The sequence below is a fragment of the Rhinopithecus roxellana genome, chromosome 6 (genome assembly GCF_007565055.1).
Source record: "Rhinopithecus roxellana isolate Shanxi Qingling chromosome 6, ASM756505v1, whole genome shotgun sequence".
Lineage (NCBI taxonomy): Eukaryota > Metazoa > Chordata > Mammalia > Primates > Cercopithecidae > Rhinopithecus > Rhinopithecus roxellana.
In genome coordinates, this window is record NC_044554.1 from 116,728,023 (window position 1) to 116,746,913 (window position 18,891).

General features: G+C 36.0%; 1 protein-coding gene across 4 annotated transcripts in view; it reads left to right on the forward strand.

The window, feature by feature from the left end:
• The window catches only part of DMTF1 (cyclin D binding myb like transcription factor 1), a 44,577-nt gene that overhangs the window by 18,468 nt on the left and 7,218 nt on the right, over positions 1-18,891 (forward strand). For all 4 annotated transcript variants that reach the window (XM_010370638.2, XM_010370639.2, XM_010370641.2 and 1 more), the window contains 9 exons: positions 230-324; positions 2,720-2,834; positions 4,252-4,328; positions 9,038-9,195; positions 10,853-10,885; positions 11,780-11,889; positions 14,263-14,491; positions 15,792-15,943; positions 18,088-18,297. In XM_010370638.2, the coding sequence (XP_010368940.1) occupies positions 230-324; positions 2,720-2,834; positions 4,252-4,328; positions 9,038-9,195; positions 10,853-10,885; positions 11,780-11,889; positions 14,263-14,491; positions 15,792-15,943; positions 18,088-18,297 (1,179 nt within the window). The remainder of the gene's footprint in view (positions 1-229; positions 325-2,719; positions 2,835-4,251; positions 4,329-9,037; positions 9,196-10,852; positions 10,886-11,779; positions 11,890-14,262; positions 14,492-15,791; positions 15,944-18,087; positions 18,298-18,891) is intronic.

Consider the following 18,891-nt stretch of genomic DNA (forward strand, 5'->3'; position numbering starts at 1 on the left):
AATGATTTTTGTTTCCCTTGCTCACTGCTGTATCCCCAGCACCCAGAGCAGTATCTACTATGAATTAGGTTCTCATTATTATTAAGCAAATGAATATATACATGTGAAGATGTATTAACAAGTAGCTTATTAGGAAATTAGATGATCGTGTTTTTTTCCCATGGATATTTTTAGAACAATTAGAACTTGCCATTATTATTCTGGAGATGAACTGTTCCTTTTCTTGAAGTTTCAGAAAATGATCAGAGCTTTGAGGTGACCATGACTGCGACCACAGAGGTAGCAGATGATGAGGTTACTGAGGGGACTGTGACACAGATCCAGGTATAGTAAATCTTTTAACTGTCCTCAGGAGGATGTTCCTTGACACATTGCTTAGCAGATAAAATGATGAGAAACCTCAGCCTCCCAAGTAGCGAGGACTACAGGCACATGCCACTGTGCCCGGTTTAGCCCTTATTATGAAACAAATTACAAAGCTCTTTTGTTTTGATTACTGCCAAAGAGTTAATGAGTTATAATTTAATATTTAACCTCTTGGGTTGCTATCACCATTTTAATGAACAAAAAACTTTTCTAATAATTTCTAGTATTTGTTTAATAAGATTAGACACAAAATGAACAAGATGTGAGTTGAAAGTCAGCATAGTTAAAAAGTTCAGAAATAGTCTGTTCTTACTGTATCTTTGCTGTAAACCAGGTGCAGCTATTTTGACATAGTTTGGTAGTTAATGTACTGTGTCTCATTTCAGTCATGAGACTAGCTTGAAAAATAATTAGAAACTATTGTAAGTCCCTATGTATGTAGTACTTTGTGGTTGCAAGAGGTCTTCAGTGAGCTGAATATTCTAGATTTCTAAGCCTTATATATATTATAGGCGTGAAATCCTGCAACCATCTCATAAAAGCTTCATTTTAAAAGCAGCAGCATACTAAATAAAGCTGAGGAAACTTAATAGATGCATAAAGTAGTGAAAAATGGGGGTAAAATACTGTAAGACTTATTAATATTTATATATCAAGTATAGATAGGTACGCTTCAAGGTACCTAAGTCTCCTGCTGTACTCACTAAATTCATTTATTATTGATGGTGTTGAATACTACTGCTACTGCTTAATAATTATTTGCTCATTTGAGGGAAAATTTGAGCCATAAGGCATTAAATGTTTGCCCCCAAATAGTGGTTAATCAGCATAACAGACTTATTCCTAAGGTTCATGGAATGGGCTTTGCTATATAGACATACTTTGAGAAATGGTGATTTGATTCTCATATCCAACTGATTAAGAGAAGATAATTTAAGAATATTTTCTACATTATAGTTCTTAAAAGTGACTATTATATGTATCAAGGTCTTTTGATAGCTCTCTGTTACACTCTTTACTGATATATAACTTCAGGATCAAATCTTATAATATTGTGATCTTCAGAATGTAAGAACCTTAGACACATATAGTCTGTCTCAATTCTTAGCTTTATACAGGTCCTTCTTGATTTAAAAAATCAAAAAGTATGACACATAAATAGAGGGCTATAAAACTTACTCACACTTGTTCCAGTGATTTCCAGCTTTTTGCCCATGGATTCAAAAGCACTTCCATAAACACACTATATGTATTACCACCAGATACAAAAATAAAGTAGGAGGCAACAATAGAAATGTGACTTTTCTCCTAATTGTACCTTGGTTGTCCACTGACAACTTATCTTTTTCCAAGAGATAAGGACAGCTTATCTCTTTCCAAGAGAGATGGATTTCCGTTTCTCTTCATATTAGAAGTTAAGTTTCTGTTTATTCAAGAAGTAGTAGTCCAGTCCTTCTTAGGATTTACCTTCAGCCAGTGACATTGCTTAGTTTTTTTTTTAGCCCAGAGACTGAATTGGGTTGAGTGGTCACTAAACATGTGACTCTTCCCTTATTCTGTCTATGATAGGCTAATACCTGATACGGTAGCACTGTTGCCAGGTCTTCCTCATTTACATTATGGTTCTCTTTAGGCCAGGGTCAACTCTGCCAAAGGCAGCTTTTTCCCGTGCAGAATTTGTTAGATTAGATATGCTTGTAACTAAAAATATAGATGGTGGTGGTTGCACAGAAGACTTAACTGCATTAAGAATAAGTAGTACCATACAGTTCTTTGAGAGAAAGGTACATTAATAAGGCTCTAGAGGTTGTCAAAAACAAAGTTGTCAGAAAACAATAAGCAGACCATGATTTTGCAATAATGACTTCTTTTAAGTTAAGAGATTACATTATTGGTGATTTAGGCAGCAAGGTTATCTCTGAGGGCATTAACAAATCATAACACCCAACCCTAGCACTTCCATTTTCCTATCTAGAACAGATAACTGTATATTGTATATTATTGAGCTCATTTACCTGTGTAAATATTTAAATTTCCCTGAGTAGTCTATGTTGATTTAAATACTTAATAGACTCTTGGCCCATTTTATATAAAACTGAAGCCAATACTACACTTACTTGCTTAAACGAAGGTCATATTATGTTAATGCATATAATTTTGTTTTTATACTGCCATAATAAAAATAGCAAGAAATATTTTTTTGTAAATTGAATATATTTTTACTATATCTAAAACAAGTGAATTCCGTATGACTATTTAAGTTTTATAATGCTTAGCATTGCAAAGATGAATCAGGTTGGGCATTAAATCAAGCTGCCACTTTTTTTTTTTTTTTTACTTTTACCTTTTCAAGATTTTGCAGAATGAGCAACTAGATGAAATATCTCCCTTGGGTAATGAGGAAGTTTCAGCAGTTAGCCAAGCATGGTTTACAACTAAAGAAGATAAGGATTCTCTGACTAATAAAGGTAAGATATACTGTGAATTTTAGTGCCCAGTGGAAAAAAATGGAGATAGAAAGGGCTTATAGTCATCAAGATTCTGAGTTGGACCTTCATCATTAGGATTGAGCAGTTAGAGTAATTGAGCTTTTCTAACTGAATTAAATTTGGCCCCAAATGACTTTGAATTAAGGTTGTGAAACCACCATTTGTTGTTCAGTAATTAATAATTATTTTTCTCCTTCTGATTTGAAGTAAATTTTGTCTTGTTAATTTTTGAACAAATGCATAGTGGTGGCATTTAAGACAATATAGTTATTGCTTATGAGAGTAGGAAGTCAAGCCTTTTCAAGGGCCTACTGTGGTCTGATAAGCGACCTAGAGGCTACCTTAAGCCTTAAACGTAGTGTTTCTAGTGTTGGCTATGCTTAAGCATAGCTGGGGAAGGTGCTACAAAAAAAGTGAGCGTTGTGTGTGTGCCACTGTGAAGTACAGAAAGGAAGCAGAAAAATGTAAATCATTTTCAACCACTGTATAGTAAATACTCCTTAAGAATACATTATTCACTTGTTATTCAATATTTACCTTGCCCTAGAGTCCGGGAGACCCTAACCCAGCAGCCCTAGAGGAATTAAAGACACACAGAAATATAAGAGGTGTAAAGTGGGAAATCAGGGGTCTGACAGCCTTCAGAGCTGAGAGCCCTGAACAGAGATTTACCCACATATTTATTAACAGCAAACCACTCATCAACATTGTTTCTATAGATATTAAATTAACTAAAAGTATCCCTTATGGGAAATGAAGGGATGGGCCGAATTAAAGGAATAGATTGGGCTAGTTAACTGCAGCAGGAGCATGTCCTTAAGGCACAGATCGCTGATGCTATTGTTTGTGGCTTAAGAATGCCTTTAAGCGGTTTTCCGGTTTTCCGCCCTGGGTAGGCCAGGTGTTCCTTGCCCTCATTCCCGTAAACCCACAATCTTCCAGCTTTTGTGTTAGGGCCATTACGAACATGTTACAGTGCTGCAGAGATTTTGTCAGTGTTGGGGCAGTTTATGGCCAGATTTTGGGGTGCTTGCTCCCAACATTTGTATATGTACTTTTTGCCCATACAATTTTCACTGGAGAAATTTTTCAAAAAGTTTTGAGCATGATTTGGCTTTTTTTTACTTTTATGTTTCTTTTTAGCAGTTCTATATTGTTGAAAGGCTAAGAGAGGTACTTTTTAAAAATTCTTTTAATTATCATTGTCTTTTTTTAGTAGGATCAAATGAATGTACTATAGCTTAAAATCCAGAAGTTACAAAAGCAAGTTTAACCTAGCGACCTTTCAGATTGTGGAGGAATGAGAAATGAAATTAGCTGAATTTTATCTTTGGTGTTTTATTTCTTTCAAAGAGTAACTTTTTTTTTTTTTAACATTACTTGTTTTCTTTTAAAGGACATAAATGGAAGCAGGGGATGTGGTCCAAGGAAGAAATTGATATTTTGATGAACAATATTGAACGCTATCTGAAGGTATCTTATGGCATATTTTTATGTTTCACTAATTTGTTTATTGCCAGTTGCAGAAATACCGACACAGTATGCTGTATGTACTTATTAGGAACTTTTTACTTATTTTTGTAATGGATTTTTGTAATGGCTAACATGTTGTAGCTGAAGAATTCTAAAATACATTATTATAGTATAATAATATTTTGAATTCTCAGTTTAAAATCGCTTTACTACTTTAGTTGCCACCCTAAAGTTTAGATAAAATCTTAGTAGCCTCTCAACATTTTAAAGTCTTATCTTTTCAAGAAGGCTATGTAGTTTAATTTATATTGTTTAAAAGCTTAAGGTATGCATCTTTCTTTGTTTTGTTTTTGTTTTTGTTTTTTCGAGACAGTCTTGCTCTGTTGCCCAGGCTGGAGTACAGTGGCACAATCTCAGCTCACTGCAACCTCTGTCTCTTGGGCTCCAGCTATTCTCCTGCCTCAGCCTCTTGAGTAGCTGGTATTACAGGCATGCACCACCACGCACGGCTAATTTTGGTATTTTTAGTAGAGACGGGGTTTCACCATGTTGGCCAGGCTGGTCGCAAACTGCTGACCTCAGGTGATCCGCCCTTCTCGGCCTCCCAAAGTGTTGGGATTACAGGCATGAGCCACCACACCCAGCTAAGGTATGCATCTTTGAATGAATTTTTGATGTCATAGTAGTAGCCTTTCCCTTTTAAAAAAAATCAAAAATGTAGTTTATTTTCTTATTCAGGTTTATTTTTTGTTAGCTTAGTACTCTTCATTAAATGTCTTTTGAACACAGTATTTGTAAGGCTTTGGATTGTGTTAAGGCATGAATTGCTTTAACAGTGTTTGCTTTTGAAGTCTGATCCATTTGGGCAGGCTGGAAACAGGTGAAGAGTGATACAAAGCCTTGTATCATGTGAATGATACATGTGAGTTCTGTACAAGTTTACAGAAAGAAGAGTTTTTAGAGCAGTTACGGAAAATTTTGGAAGAGAAAGGATTTGAGCTGTCTTAAAGAATGGTACTTGGGCTAGAGTAGAAGTGGAGGGAACTGCATGAATACAAGCTGAAGCAGCAAGAAATCAAAGATCAAAACCAACGCACATTAAATTAGCCCTTTTATGTTGAACTGAGATAAATAGCCTCTGGAAAACTGGGCTCTGAAGTCCATGCCAAAGAATTTGAACTTTATCCTATAGCAGATGAGAAGCATTAAAGGGTTTAAGAAAAGCTAGTAGTTTAGTTGAGTAAGGAATTCATGGGGTAGATCTGTATTCTCAAGGAAATCTTTCCAGAGACTTGCTGACCATTTCTGTAATGGAGTTAGATTCAAATAGTGTCATATCTGAAATGCAGACCATTAGCATCATTTGGGGAAGGATGGTATACAGTGTTTAACCATTCTCCTATCATTTGATACATTGACTGCTTACTTTAAATTTTCCACTCTAAACTAATGTAGAAATACAGTGCTGCCTAGATAGAAGGTCCACATTTTAAATTTTAACTGCAACTTTCCCAAGCTAAGCTTTTTGAAATACAGCATTTTAAAACTTCTAATTCTTCAGTAATAAATGGGATCCTTCCACCATGTTTATTGTTTTAAGAGAAACAAATACATTGGCCATTGAAAATGAATCCAGAAGTGTATTTAAGTTGTCCACTAGTCACATATGCCTCAGTTAATCCTGGAAAATGCTACTAGTTTAGATAAAGCAGTAATCAGTGCTAAGGAACACTGAACTTTGAGAATTAAGCTAGTTCCTTGACTAGGGGATTAAAGTAGATCATCTCCAAGGACCCTTCCAAGTTAGTGATTAATGGGCAGGAGTGTGAGTAGGATTTGAGACCTTTTAGAGGACTGTTTCAGTAGACCAACTGATAGTGGCAAAGGACTTAAACTACAGTGGTAGAAATAGAATTGATAGAGAAAGGGCAGATAACCAAGTATCTGCAAGGATGCCTGAACTGAATGTTGGGAAAGAAGGAAAAGGAGTTAGAGCAACTTAAGAGTTTTTATTTTAGGTGATTGGGAGAATGATGATCAGATTGGCAGAAATAGGAAATGTCCAAAAGATTATCTTGAAAAAAGATAATTTGTTCAATTTGGGTTTTTGACCATAGCTTTTATTATGTGGTGCTCTTCTAAGACTTCTGTAGAGCCAGTTTTAAACTTCAGAGAGTTCCAATTAGTTGGATGTCCTATGTTTCATATTTGGGTTAAAAGGATAAATGAAAGTAACTTCCACAAGCAAGAAAAAGGGCAAAGAGTGTAGAGGCAGGAGAATCTTTTATCTCACTGTATGGTCATCCTGCAACACAGTGTGCTTGCATGTAGTAGATCAGTAAATATTTAGGTTGAATCACTGGCAAAATTGGAACTGCGTAAGTGAAAGAATTTTAGAAAACATTCTGAAATGTAGAAATTTTTTGCTGTGAAGTTTCATACATTCAAAAGTATATAAAATGCATACACTGTGATTTCACCTGTTTTTGAAATATATATAAATAGATTCATTCTATGGATATTCTGTAACTCAATATTATTATTTTAATATCCTTACCCTTTTATTTAGGTGTATTTCATCGTGCAAATGTGCAAGTTACCCATTTCACAGTTAATGGTCATTTGGGTTCTTTTAGTTTTTTGCTATTCATTTGTACAAATCTAGTGGGTGTTAATTATGGTTTTAATTTGTTTCTCTGATAACATTTTGATAATGCTTATTGGCTATTTGTGTTTCTTCTTTGAAATTCCTGTTTGTCTTTCACTAGTTTTTCTGTGGTGTTAACTGTTTTGTTTAACTTAGACTTTCTTAATGTATGCTGGGTACTAATGGTTTATTGGTCATTTGTATTACAGATACAAAATTGTCCCAATTTAGTGGCCTGTCTTTTCCTTCTCTTTAGGTATCATTTGATAAAAAATTTTTAACCGCAGTGTCAAGTGTATCATCTTTTTTGTTTGTTTTGCATGCATGCTTGCTTAAGAAATCCTTCCCTGCCTCAAGGGCATGAAGACATTCTCACATTATCTTGTAAAAGTTTTGTAATTCAGCATTTCATGGCTGTAGGTGTGAGATATAATTTCAGTTGTATCTCTTTCTGTATAGATGTCTAATTCCTAACTTACAGTGTCCATTCTGTTCTAAATCAAGCTGCTACAAATTTGTTTCTAGGTTTTCTAATTTGTTTTCAGGTTCTGTTTGTTGATACCTGCACTAGTACAGTACCGTCTTCAGAAGTCCCAGTATCCGATGGGGCAAGTCTCTTCATAAATGTCTTAGCTATTCTTGGCCCTTTGCTCTTTTGTTATAAATTTAAAATCAGCTTACAGAGAGTGAAACATTCAAATGGAGTTTTTATTGGATGGCATTGAATTTGTACTTTGATTTGGGGGGAAGTAATATCTTCACAGTATGTCATCTTCCTGTTGAAGAACATGGTATAACTCTTAGTTCCTCCTCAATGTCAGGTTTTATATTTTCCTCCATAAAGGACATTGATAACTTGCCTGAGTTCTGATACTCTTAATTTTGATGCCGTGTGGGAACTTTTAAAAATATTATGTAAACTTTGCGTAGAAACGCAAATAACTGCATTTTGATTTTGTATCTAGCAACCTTGCTAAAAGTGATTCATCTTTTCTAATCTTTATAATTTTGGTTTTTTAAAAAATCTGATTATCAGTGAATCCTGATTTGGTAAGACATACGTATATGAATACTGAATTTTATGAATGCTTTTCCCACATCAGTTGAGACATTAATAATTTTCCTGAAATTAACACAAACTTGTATTCCTGGGATAAATTCACTTTTTAACCTGGACATACTAATGTTTTTATACATTGCTGGGTTCAGTGTGCTAAAATATTATTAGGAGATCTATGTTAGTGAATGAGTTTGACCTGAAAATTCTTTTCTGAAACTATCCTCCTCTGGTTTCACTATTAAGGTTATGCTAGCCTGATAAAATAAGCAAAGAAATGTACCCACTTTTTTTTTTTTTTAACTTTTGAATAGTTTAAGGACAGGATTATGTGTCTATTTGGTAGGATTTACCTATAATGTCATCTATGTCATGTGGGCCTACTGTTTTTATTGTGGGAAGATTATTTAATAACTGATTAGATTTTCTTGATGGTCTGTGCCTATTTGATTTTCTGTCTCTTCCAGAGTCAGTTTTGGTAAGTTGGTGTTTGATGTCTTCTAGGAATTTGTTCATTTTACCAAAATTTAAATTTATGACCATAAAATTGTTCATAATGTTACTTTGTTAATGGTCTAATCTCTGCAGCATCTCTACTTAGGCCCCATTTTCCCATTGCTAATATTGTTTGTGTCTTTTATTTTTTTTGGCAGAACTTTAATCATTTCAAATTTTATTAATCTTGATGTTTTCAAAGAACCAGTTTCTAGATTAGTTTATCCTTTTGATTCTGGATTCCATTGATTTTGCTCTTGTGATTTGCTTCCTTCTACTTTCTTTAGATCTATTTTTAACTTTTTGCAATTGTAAAAGAGTTGATGGAAGTTAAATTTATTGAATTTGATAGTTTATTCTTGGAACATTTAAGTGTCACTTTTTTATCTCTTGCAACACCTTAAAAGTTTATATTTGATTTATTAATGGATTAGTGATATTTTAAAAGCATAGTATATCCATATGCATTTTATCAGAAATCCCTAAATCAAAGAAATGTAACCCATTTAGGCACGCGGAATAAAAGATGCTACAGAAATCATCTTTGAGATGTCAAAAGACGAAAGAAAAGATTTCTACAGGACTATAGCATGGGGTCTGAACCGGCCTTTGTTTGCAGTTTATAGAAGAGTGCTTCGCATGTATGATGACAGAAACCATGTGGGAAAGTATGAAAACTTGTAATGCTGCATGTTTTCATGTAATTAGGGGTAATATTTGAGGAACTGTTCATTTTTTTAAAAAATAGAATTATGGTCAAGCTATTAATTGAAGACAGCTATGAATTATTGTTAATATTTTTATCTTCCAGGTCCATGTTGTGAATATGGTGAAACCTTATTATTAAAGCCTCTTTTAGAAATTAGGATCTAATTCACTTTATATAGGTTAGATTTAAGACTTGGCTTACTTAATATGTCAAAGTCTGCTTTGTAGTAAAGTAACATAAGAAGTACAGTACTGATTAAAGATTTAAGAAGTGTGAAAATAACTTGAAATTTATTGGTAACATTTTTCCTATTTGTTTTTAGAATATAGCATTCCTAGGTCAGTGGCCCTTTTTTTTTTTTTTAAATGCAGAAAGGAAAACTACATTTCTGGAAACAATGCATGGATTTCTGTTTTAGGTAGCATTTATGGGAAGGCATCATTAAGATTCTTCAAATGCAGTGATTGTATATTGTTACTGACATATTTTTAATTTCTCTTTGGAAATTTTAGGTGGCAGTAGTATGGCTTATTAGGTACTGCTGAGCTAATGGTGGAGCTCTTTCTCTAGCTCTTCAGCAGCCTGCTAATGAAAATACATTTGAAAGCTGAAGAGGATTAAATTTTGTTTTTGTGACAGTGGAAAAAGAGAAAAAATTGTAAATGAAGCATAAATGACTTGTTAACTATTTATAAACTTTCCATGCATTACAAATGGTTACAAAGTGAGCAGATTTTCATAATTATTAAATGGACATTTTTTAAAAGAACATTACATTGGCTGTATTGAGTACTTGCCTACTGAAATAAAGAGCAAGAGTATGTCAGATGTCCATACCTGGGTAAAGGAAATAAAGATAATTTTAATTTTTTCAGTGCTTTGAGGGAATTTTCTGTAGACTTTTTGTTTTTAGATTTTCTTTTTAGCTCTAGTTTACAATGTCACCCATAAGTTTTTTTGGAATAGTTATGATTTGAGAGTGCCAAAATCTTAAGTTTGAAATAAAGGAAGTGTTAGCATAGGAGCGAATGTATGTTTTAAATGTTGATTTTTTTCCTGGAGAAAATTATACAATCCTTACCTTTATTATAACTAAAAATATTTACTGTTTAAAAAAATAAAAATAGAAGCATGTATTTTCAACTTTTTTTTTTTTTTTTTTTTTTTTTTTGAGACAGAGAGTCTCTGTCACCCAGGCTGGAGTACAGTGGCATGATCTTGGCTCACTGCAACATCTGCCTCGTGAGTTCAAGCTATTCTCCTGTTTCAGCCACCCTAGTAGCTGGGATTACAGGTGTCCGCCACCACGCCTGGCTAACTTTTCTATTTTTGGTAGAGATGGGGTTTTGCCATGTTGGCCAGGCTGGTCCCGAACTCCTTGCCTCAGGTGATCCGCCTGCCTTGGCCTCCCAAAGTGATGGGATTATAGGCCTGAGCCACCACACCCTGCCTATTGTCAACTTTTATTAATCCACTTTAAAATGGGTTACTTTGAAAGTATTATCATATGCTAAGTGACTTAACATTCAGCTCCCTAAATGAAATTCTGATTTTTATTAAGGTTTTTAGCATTCATTATTTTAATTGATTTTTTAAAAATTTCTCTGAATTTCTAGATATACACCTGAAGAAATTGAGAAGCTCAAGGAGTAAGTTCTAAAGTTTTTTCATTCTATTTTTTTTTTTTTTAATGTCTTACGTCCTTAAAAGTTTTACTTTGAAAATTTCAAGAGGTTTTTGGCAGACTGATATAATTGAATTCTCCTGTTAAGCATGATTGGCCTTAAAAAGATCATATCAAATCCATACTTGCACAAAATAACCATTCTCTTAATGTATAAATCTGGTCTTCTGTTGCCATTAACCAGATGCTTCCTCAGACCACTAATAGGGGTTCCAGAAAAGATTAAGGGGCCATTTTTGGTGGCCTGAAGACTAAATTTGGGGAATTTATATACCAGGATCAAAACCAGGGTTGTGCTACATGGCTCAGTTTAGATTGGTGACTTGGCAAATGTTTCAGTGAATATCTGGACTGACTCAACCTTGCAAAGACTGTTGAATCTCAGGAAATAGAATTTTGCTTTATTGAGTGAGGCCTTAACGTATGGTTTAATGAATTGTATGGATCATGAAAAAATTTGAAGGTAGATTCTGTTTATAATCTGTTAAAAGCCTGTGAAACTTTTTTAGATGTCTAAAGAAGAGTTTGTTGGGTATATGCTCAAAAGGGAAAGTCTGGGGCTTGCCTGGGAGATAGTGTCAGTAACCTGAGGGGAAATTGGTCTTTTTTGAACACATATCCAAGTTACGTATTTCTTCTCTGACCCAGGAAAAAGGCAATTGCTGCCTGTTTTTTTTTCACCCACAGACAACTGTGGACCCCCAAAAAAGGCCACACTTTCAAACTTTGGCTCTCAAAGTATTGCTGCCCACAACTTCCAAACCAGTCAAATGGGAAGAAGAAGAATGAAGAATAAATGATGAAATTAAAAGGGAGAAAACAATTGAACCAAATGCTGATTGGCAGACTCTTGTTTTAGGCTCCGGATAAAGCATGGCAATGACTGGGCAACAATAGGGGCGGCGCTAGGAAGAAGTGCATCTTCTGTCAAAGATCGGTGCCGACTGATGAAGGATACTTGCAACACAGGTACTGTGACTGCTCCTGGTAGCGTTTTCTTACCACCACTTAAGCCTCCTGCCCCTTAGGATACTGCCTTTTCTTTGTTCTGGGGGAGCGATTTAGATCATTCACCTTAGTTCAGACTTTATTTTCTAGAAAGTCTTCCTTTTACTTGAGCTTATTAGATACATCAAACTAATCTTTTACTTTGTTTTTGTAAAAGGTAACATTTATCTTCAGGGACACAGCATCACCTTAGTGTCAAGATGATTCGGATCTGACATGTGTCAGTTTTGTAGCAATTTCAGTACTTCCCCAGTTGAGAAAGTATTTTGAAGACATACATGCAGCAAGTAATTTTAATTTAGGCCCATCTAAGTGTTGAATTTACATTAGCAACAGCTAATCAGTGAGTGTTTATGAAAACCTTTAGTCACAGGTAAGTCCCAAATTAGAAGCTGTGTTCCAAAGATTTGTACATATTTTGCTTATTTTAAACTCAAACTATATTTTTCCATAGAAAAAATTTATGATTGGTGTTCCAGTCCCCTGGCAAGACCACAGATGCCTCTTAATGCATACAAATGTCCTAGTCATATTGTTAAACCTAATCTTTGCGACCAACAATGTATTTAGGCTCCGCCATTAACTGTCATTTAACCTTTCTGAGCCCTACTTCCCTCTGTAAAATGAAGAGATTAGAGTAGATGGTCTCATAGTGCCCTTTTAGCCATAATGTTCTCTGAAGCATCCATAATCCATGCCCACTGTTTCAATTAAAAAAAAAAAAGTTCTAAAGTTTAGCTTTAGCTTCTAGGGCATATACATTTTGTCCTTAACCCCTTGCTCTACTAAAATGAAATCACAACTGTTTCCTGCTTAACTACTGCACTATCACTGTTACCTGCAGAGCAGTGAGAACATAAGTCCTACCAGCTTTGTCATTCTGTGACATGGCTAGCTTAATGAAAGAAGCAGGGCTGTAAGCTTTAGATTTAGGATAGGATCTCAGAGGTTCATGTAAGATGCTGTGAGTACAGAACCACTTTTGGTAACATAATTTGGAAGGACACAGTGGCATTTCCTGATTGCCAGCCTGAGGGATTGATAGATCTGCCTGCTTCCTTCTCATGTTGTGACATACAGCTGCTGTTGAGGCCACTGCCATGAAACGGCACAGTCTCAAAGTAGTCCCATCCTTTAACACCATGCTAGAATAGAAGAGTAGGACTTCGTCTTGAATCCATCCAGAGTATTCATAACTGTGCTTAGCATATAATAAAAATTCAGTAAACATTTGCTAGATGCATGGAATCCCGAAGCAAGCACCGTCTTTTTGAAATTTTCTAGAGGTTTTTAGCTAGTAATAACAGAAACAGGTAAAGAAGATGGAAAAAAATGGTTCTCTTTGTTCCCTGTGTTTCTGCTCTAGCTCCATAAGAAAAAGACCGAGAGGAACATTTGGGATTATCAGTGGGTCTATGGGTTGAGAAAACATAGGAATAAAAATAAATATGGCCGGGCACGGTGGCTCAAGCCTGTAATCCAAGCACTTTGGGAGGCCGAGACGGGTGGATCACGAGGTCAGGAGATCGAGACCATCCTGGCTAACCCGGTGAAACCCCGTCTCTACTAAAAATACAAAAACTAGCCGGGCGAGGTGGCGGGCGCCTGTAGTCCCAGCTACTTGGGAGGCTGAGGCAGGAGAATGGCGTAAACCTGGGAGGCGGAGCTTGCAGTGAGCTGAGATCCGGCCACTGCACTCCAGCCTGGGTGACAGAGCAAGACTCCGCCTCAAAAAAAAAGTAAATAAATAAATAAATATAAATACTTGTATCATACTTTACTAATATTTCATCACAGTAGCTTGGAGTTGGGATAGTGGGGAAACAAGATGATAGAAACCTAGTTTTTACTAAAGTAGGTTGAGCCCATTGGTGTTATTTCCCTAGTCTCTCATCATTCATTCCTATAAGTAATGGCCTCTTGAACTTACTCTACTTTTGCAGAGCAGGGAATCTTAGGTGAGAGTAAGAAAAAAAGCATGCCATTTCTTGTCTATCAGCCATTGATGAAGGTCTTCCCACTTCACTGTTTATAAAGGACTTAGTGTAACTTGAGAATACATTCTTCTTTGTAGTTATGTTTTGGGTGGTTTTTCTTTACATAATTGGTGAGTGCTTTCCATAGGATTCTTCAGTTTCTTTTCTACTGAGACCCTCTCTGGGCTAGTAAAATGAAACTGTCTTAGTGGGTATATATGGTTTTCCACCAGAGGGTCATTCAGAAACAAACTCTTAGTACTACTGCATACTTCCCGTCGGTCCTTGTAAATACAGGGCTGAATCAGATTTGTAAACGAAGTTAGCAGTGGTAGTCTGGATGATTTCCTTCTTTCAGGGAAGTGGACAGAAGAAGAAGAAAAGAGACTCGCAGAAGTGGTTCATGAGTTGACAAGCACTGAGCCAGGTGACATAGTCACACAGGGTGTATCTTGGGCAGCTGTGGCTGAACGAGTGGGTACCCGCTCAGAAAAGCAATGTCGTTCTAAATGGCTCAACTACCTGAATTGGAAACAGAGTGGAGGTACTGAATGGACCAAGGAAGATGAAATCAATCTCATCCTCAGGTTTGTGTCCTGAATGTTGTAATGACAAAAACCACTTAATTGCTGTGGATGTCTTGATAGACTTTCCTCTTTTGGTTTCCCTAGATGCCTAGTGTCTGAAAAGTATCCTTTCCATAGAGCACTACTGTTTAACATCTTACATATTCCATATTGAGCTCTTTTTTTGTTTTGTTTTGTGTTCCTTTTCTTTTAGTGGATTTAGTGCTCGTGCAAAGTACCAGATTGAAGGCGTGGAGACTGAAGTCCTCTCTATATCCACAGAACAGGTATGGCACAGGCAGCGGCAGTGCAGCTTTTCCACTGTCCCACCAATGTGCCTCAGTCCTATAAGGGGAACACGTTTAGGATAAGATGGCTGTTCAGTCTCCATGCCCTTCAATCCTTGGCTACTGTGCTAAGATTTCCAAGAAGGGGGCCCAGTCTGTAGTTACCTCCACACCTTCAAAGTAGACCAAATCAAACACATCCGTTTCATACAAATTCAAAAAAGCTTTAAGATATCATAATCCCAGCTTTTTTTAAAAAGTAGTTGGTTGAACCATTGAGACTTATTAATTAAAATAAAATGGGCAAAAATACTAGCAAGAAATAGCAAGAAATTGTTTAAGACCCTGAAGTAATAGAGACTGTCACCATGGCTACTCCCTACTGAAAATCAAATCATCACAACAAAGCTAGAAAACGAACAGATTTTTTTAAACCTCAGATGTTGTTGTACTAGTGTGTTGGTTTTTTATTGCAGCTACTGTTTTTGTGTTATTTTGTTTTGGATTTTGTGGGGATTTTTGTTTTTTTTTATTTTTTAGACTGGATTGTTGTTTTTTTTTTTGTTTTTTTTTTTTTTTTTGTTTTGTTTTCCAACAAGTCATCTTTATAAATAGCTCATTTCTAAATATTTTTGCTTAACAGTGGAAACACTCAGATCCAGGAAATAAGTGACTTAGTAAATGCCACACTATGAAACATTGCAGAACACTATACAACTAAATCTGTTCTTACTCTAACCTTTACCATACTCCTTTTCCTTCACAGTGTGCCTCATCTGGTTCTAACCATTTATGGTTTAGCTCATTGGTTGTACCTTTAACTAAAGGCTATTGCTGTTGGTATTTCTTAGCTGTTAGCTCTGAAAGCAGATCTGCATTCCTGGAATCCTTTCCCGTGCAACTTAACAATAGCATCTCATTGGCATAACCTGCCATTCCCTTTAATTTGCCAGCGCAATCACCTGTAGTCAGAGGAGGGGTTCTTACGGAGAAATTAATGTAATGTCTAACAGATGCTTATTTTGTAACTGTAGGATAGCAGAACTTGATGTAGCTGATGAAAATGACATTAACTGGGATCTGTTAGCTGAGGGATGGAGTAGTGTCCGTTCACCACAATGGCTACGAAGTAAATGGTGGACCATCAAAAGGCAAATTGCAAACCATAAGGATGTTTCGTTCCCCGGTAATGTATTACTTGCTTTTTAAGCTCCTCCCCTTTTCTTACCATATTTACTCCTTAGGAGTGAGAGGTTAGAAATTCTCTGCCCCAGCTAAAGAGAGATCATAGCAGATTTCTACTTACATTTCTGCCCTGTTTCTCTCAATAATTGTTTTCTTTCCCAGAGAAGAGTTACTATTGTTTGTAATTCCTAAAACCCCTAAAATGAAAATGTACACACTTATACTCATTCTTGTTCTTCTGTGTAAACTATCAGGAGGAAATAAAATCTGCATATACAGTCATGCCACATAACGATTTAATTTTTATGTTTTTAGAGACAGGGTCTAGCTCTTGTCCAGGCTGACGTGCAGTGGTGTGATCATAGCTCACTGTCACCTCAAACCTGTGGACTCAAGTGATCCTCCCACCTCAGCCTCCTGAATAGCTATGATTATAGGCACATGCCACCATGCCCAGCTAATTTTTTTTTTCGGTAGAGATGCGGTCTTCCCATGTTACCCAGGTTGGTCTCCAACTCCTGGGCTCAAGTGATCTTCCCAGCTTGGCTTCCCAATGTGCTGGGATTACCTGCATGAGCCAGCATAGCTGGCCACTCATAACCTTTCAGTCAACAACAAATGTCATACATAGTATTGGTCTCACAATATTAAAATACTGTATTTGTACTTTTTTTCTATGTTTAGATACACAAAGATTTACCATTGTGTTACAATTGCCTACAGTATTTGGTACAGTAACATGCTGTAAGGGTTTGTAGCCTAGGAGCAATAGACTATATAGGTCCTCTAGCCTAGGTGTGTAGTAGGCTGTACCATCTAGGTTTGTGTAAGTACACTGTGATGATTCCATGACAGAATCACCTAATGGCTCATTTCTCAAAACGTATCCCCATCCTTAAGTGATTGATGACTGTATTTTTATTTTATACAAAGATATACTTCTGAAAACCTAAGTTTAAGTCAACTTTTGTGAGTTGTGTAATTTCGAATATCTTAACTAGGCGTGTTAGAGAAATTCTGTTATAATTTTGTAGAACAAAGGCTCTGTAATTTTCTAATTTTATTTATTATATAAATCTAGGTATCTTAAATTGGGTTTGCTTAAAGTGAAGCATAGCATACTTTTCGTTGCCTGTTTTGCATTTAGGTACTAAATTGAGTTGTGCGGTCTGTTTAATTTAGGTTATTAAATTTATTCCCCTTATTATAACACTCTTAACTTCCATTGTTCCAAAGGAAAATTTAATGTGAGGAACTTTGGCTTGATGAAAATGTGGTTTTTTAAAATTAAATACCCAGGTATAGGTCAAGTATGGTGGGTCATGCCTATAATCCCAGTACTGTGGGAGGCTGAGGCAGGAGGATCACTTGAGGCTAGGAGTTTGAGACCAGCCTGGGCAACATAGCAAGACCCCATTACTAAAGAAAAATAAAAACCAATTAGCCAGGCATGGTGGGCATGTGCTTGTAGTCCACCTATTGGGGAGCAAGAGCCTGAGGCAGGAGGATGGCTTGAGCCCAGGGGTTCGAGGCTGTAATGAGCTATGATCATGCCACTCCAGCCTGAGCAACAGAGCAAGACCTTGTCTTAAAAAAAACAAAAAAATCCAGTTACAGAGAATAAGCGTATTTTATGAATAGAGCAAAACAAAGTCTAGAATTGGCTTCCCTGTGCAAGAATACCATATTACTGTTTGGAAAAGATCAGTTGCTACCTCTAGAGCAACAGTCAAGGACCCTTCAGCCCTGGGGGGGAGAATATACACTATTCGTTTAAAAAATGAAAATAAGCTTTTTAGCATTGCCAGTATTCTTCCTAAATAATAATTCTATCAAGACACCCTAGGAATAGAAAATGGTCCTGTTTCCATGTTCTTTGTAATGTCTACCTTTTTTTTTTAACATTATATATCTTAGATGGCAAGAATAACAATATTAAGAATTAAAATTTGTTATGATGGATGTTTATAAAAATCTCAGGATATGTTGTTTTTTAAAATGTCTTATTTTTATAAGCTCTTACATCCAGTGTGCAATTATTTATTCCAAATACTTTCCCTCCTTACCTCCCCCCACCTCCCTTGCTGCTTAGATGGTGGTCTGTCGGAGAATCAATGTTCTTTTTGTCTACCCATCTCCCTTCAGTCTTAATAAAAGGTCTTAAACAGTTACATGAGAACCAAAAAAACAACCCAACGCTTTTGGAGAATAAATCAGGATCTGGAGTTCCAAACAGTAATACCAATTCCAGTGTACAGCATGTTCAGATAAGAGTTGCCCGCTTGGAAGATAATACAGCCATCTCTTCTAGCCCCATGGCAGCATTGCAGATTCCAGTCCAGATCACCCATGTTTGTAAGTGTTTGATCTTCAAGATTCCCGCTATTTGATCTATATGATTTGGTTAATGGCTCTGATGTCTTTTGGTCTTCTAGAATGTTAATAGAAATTTACCCAAGTAGGTGAACTGAAGGACATCCAAAATGTTTTGTTTAGTTCAGTTAATATTTGCACACTGAATGTGTGACAAGGATGTATAAGCAGTTACCCAACCATTATAAACCATTTGATGAAACCATCTTAATTTCTAGATTTTGTAATTAATGACTTAATAGAAATTATTAAAAATAGAAATTAGAATGAATGATAGAAAATACCTAAAAAGCAGTCAGTCGGGCAAAGAAATAGAATTTACTAACTGGTGTGTCATGTGTAGTAATTTCACCAGAAGACATATTAATTGGGGATTGATTTGAGGTCGTTTGGTAAAGAAGTGAGTTTTGGCAAGGTTGAGAATGATTTTCTTCAGGGAGTAAAGGGCCAGTTTCCTATGGGCAACTGTTTTTTGACAGTTTTGTGCTTCATGAGATTATGGGAACCTAGCCGTTGTTAGAGTGAGAACTTTTTTTTTCTTTAGATCAAAGTCAAATTGATCTTCCTGTCAGTCTT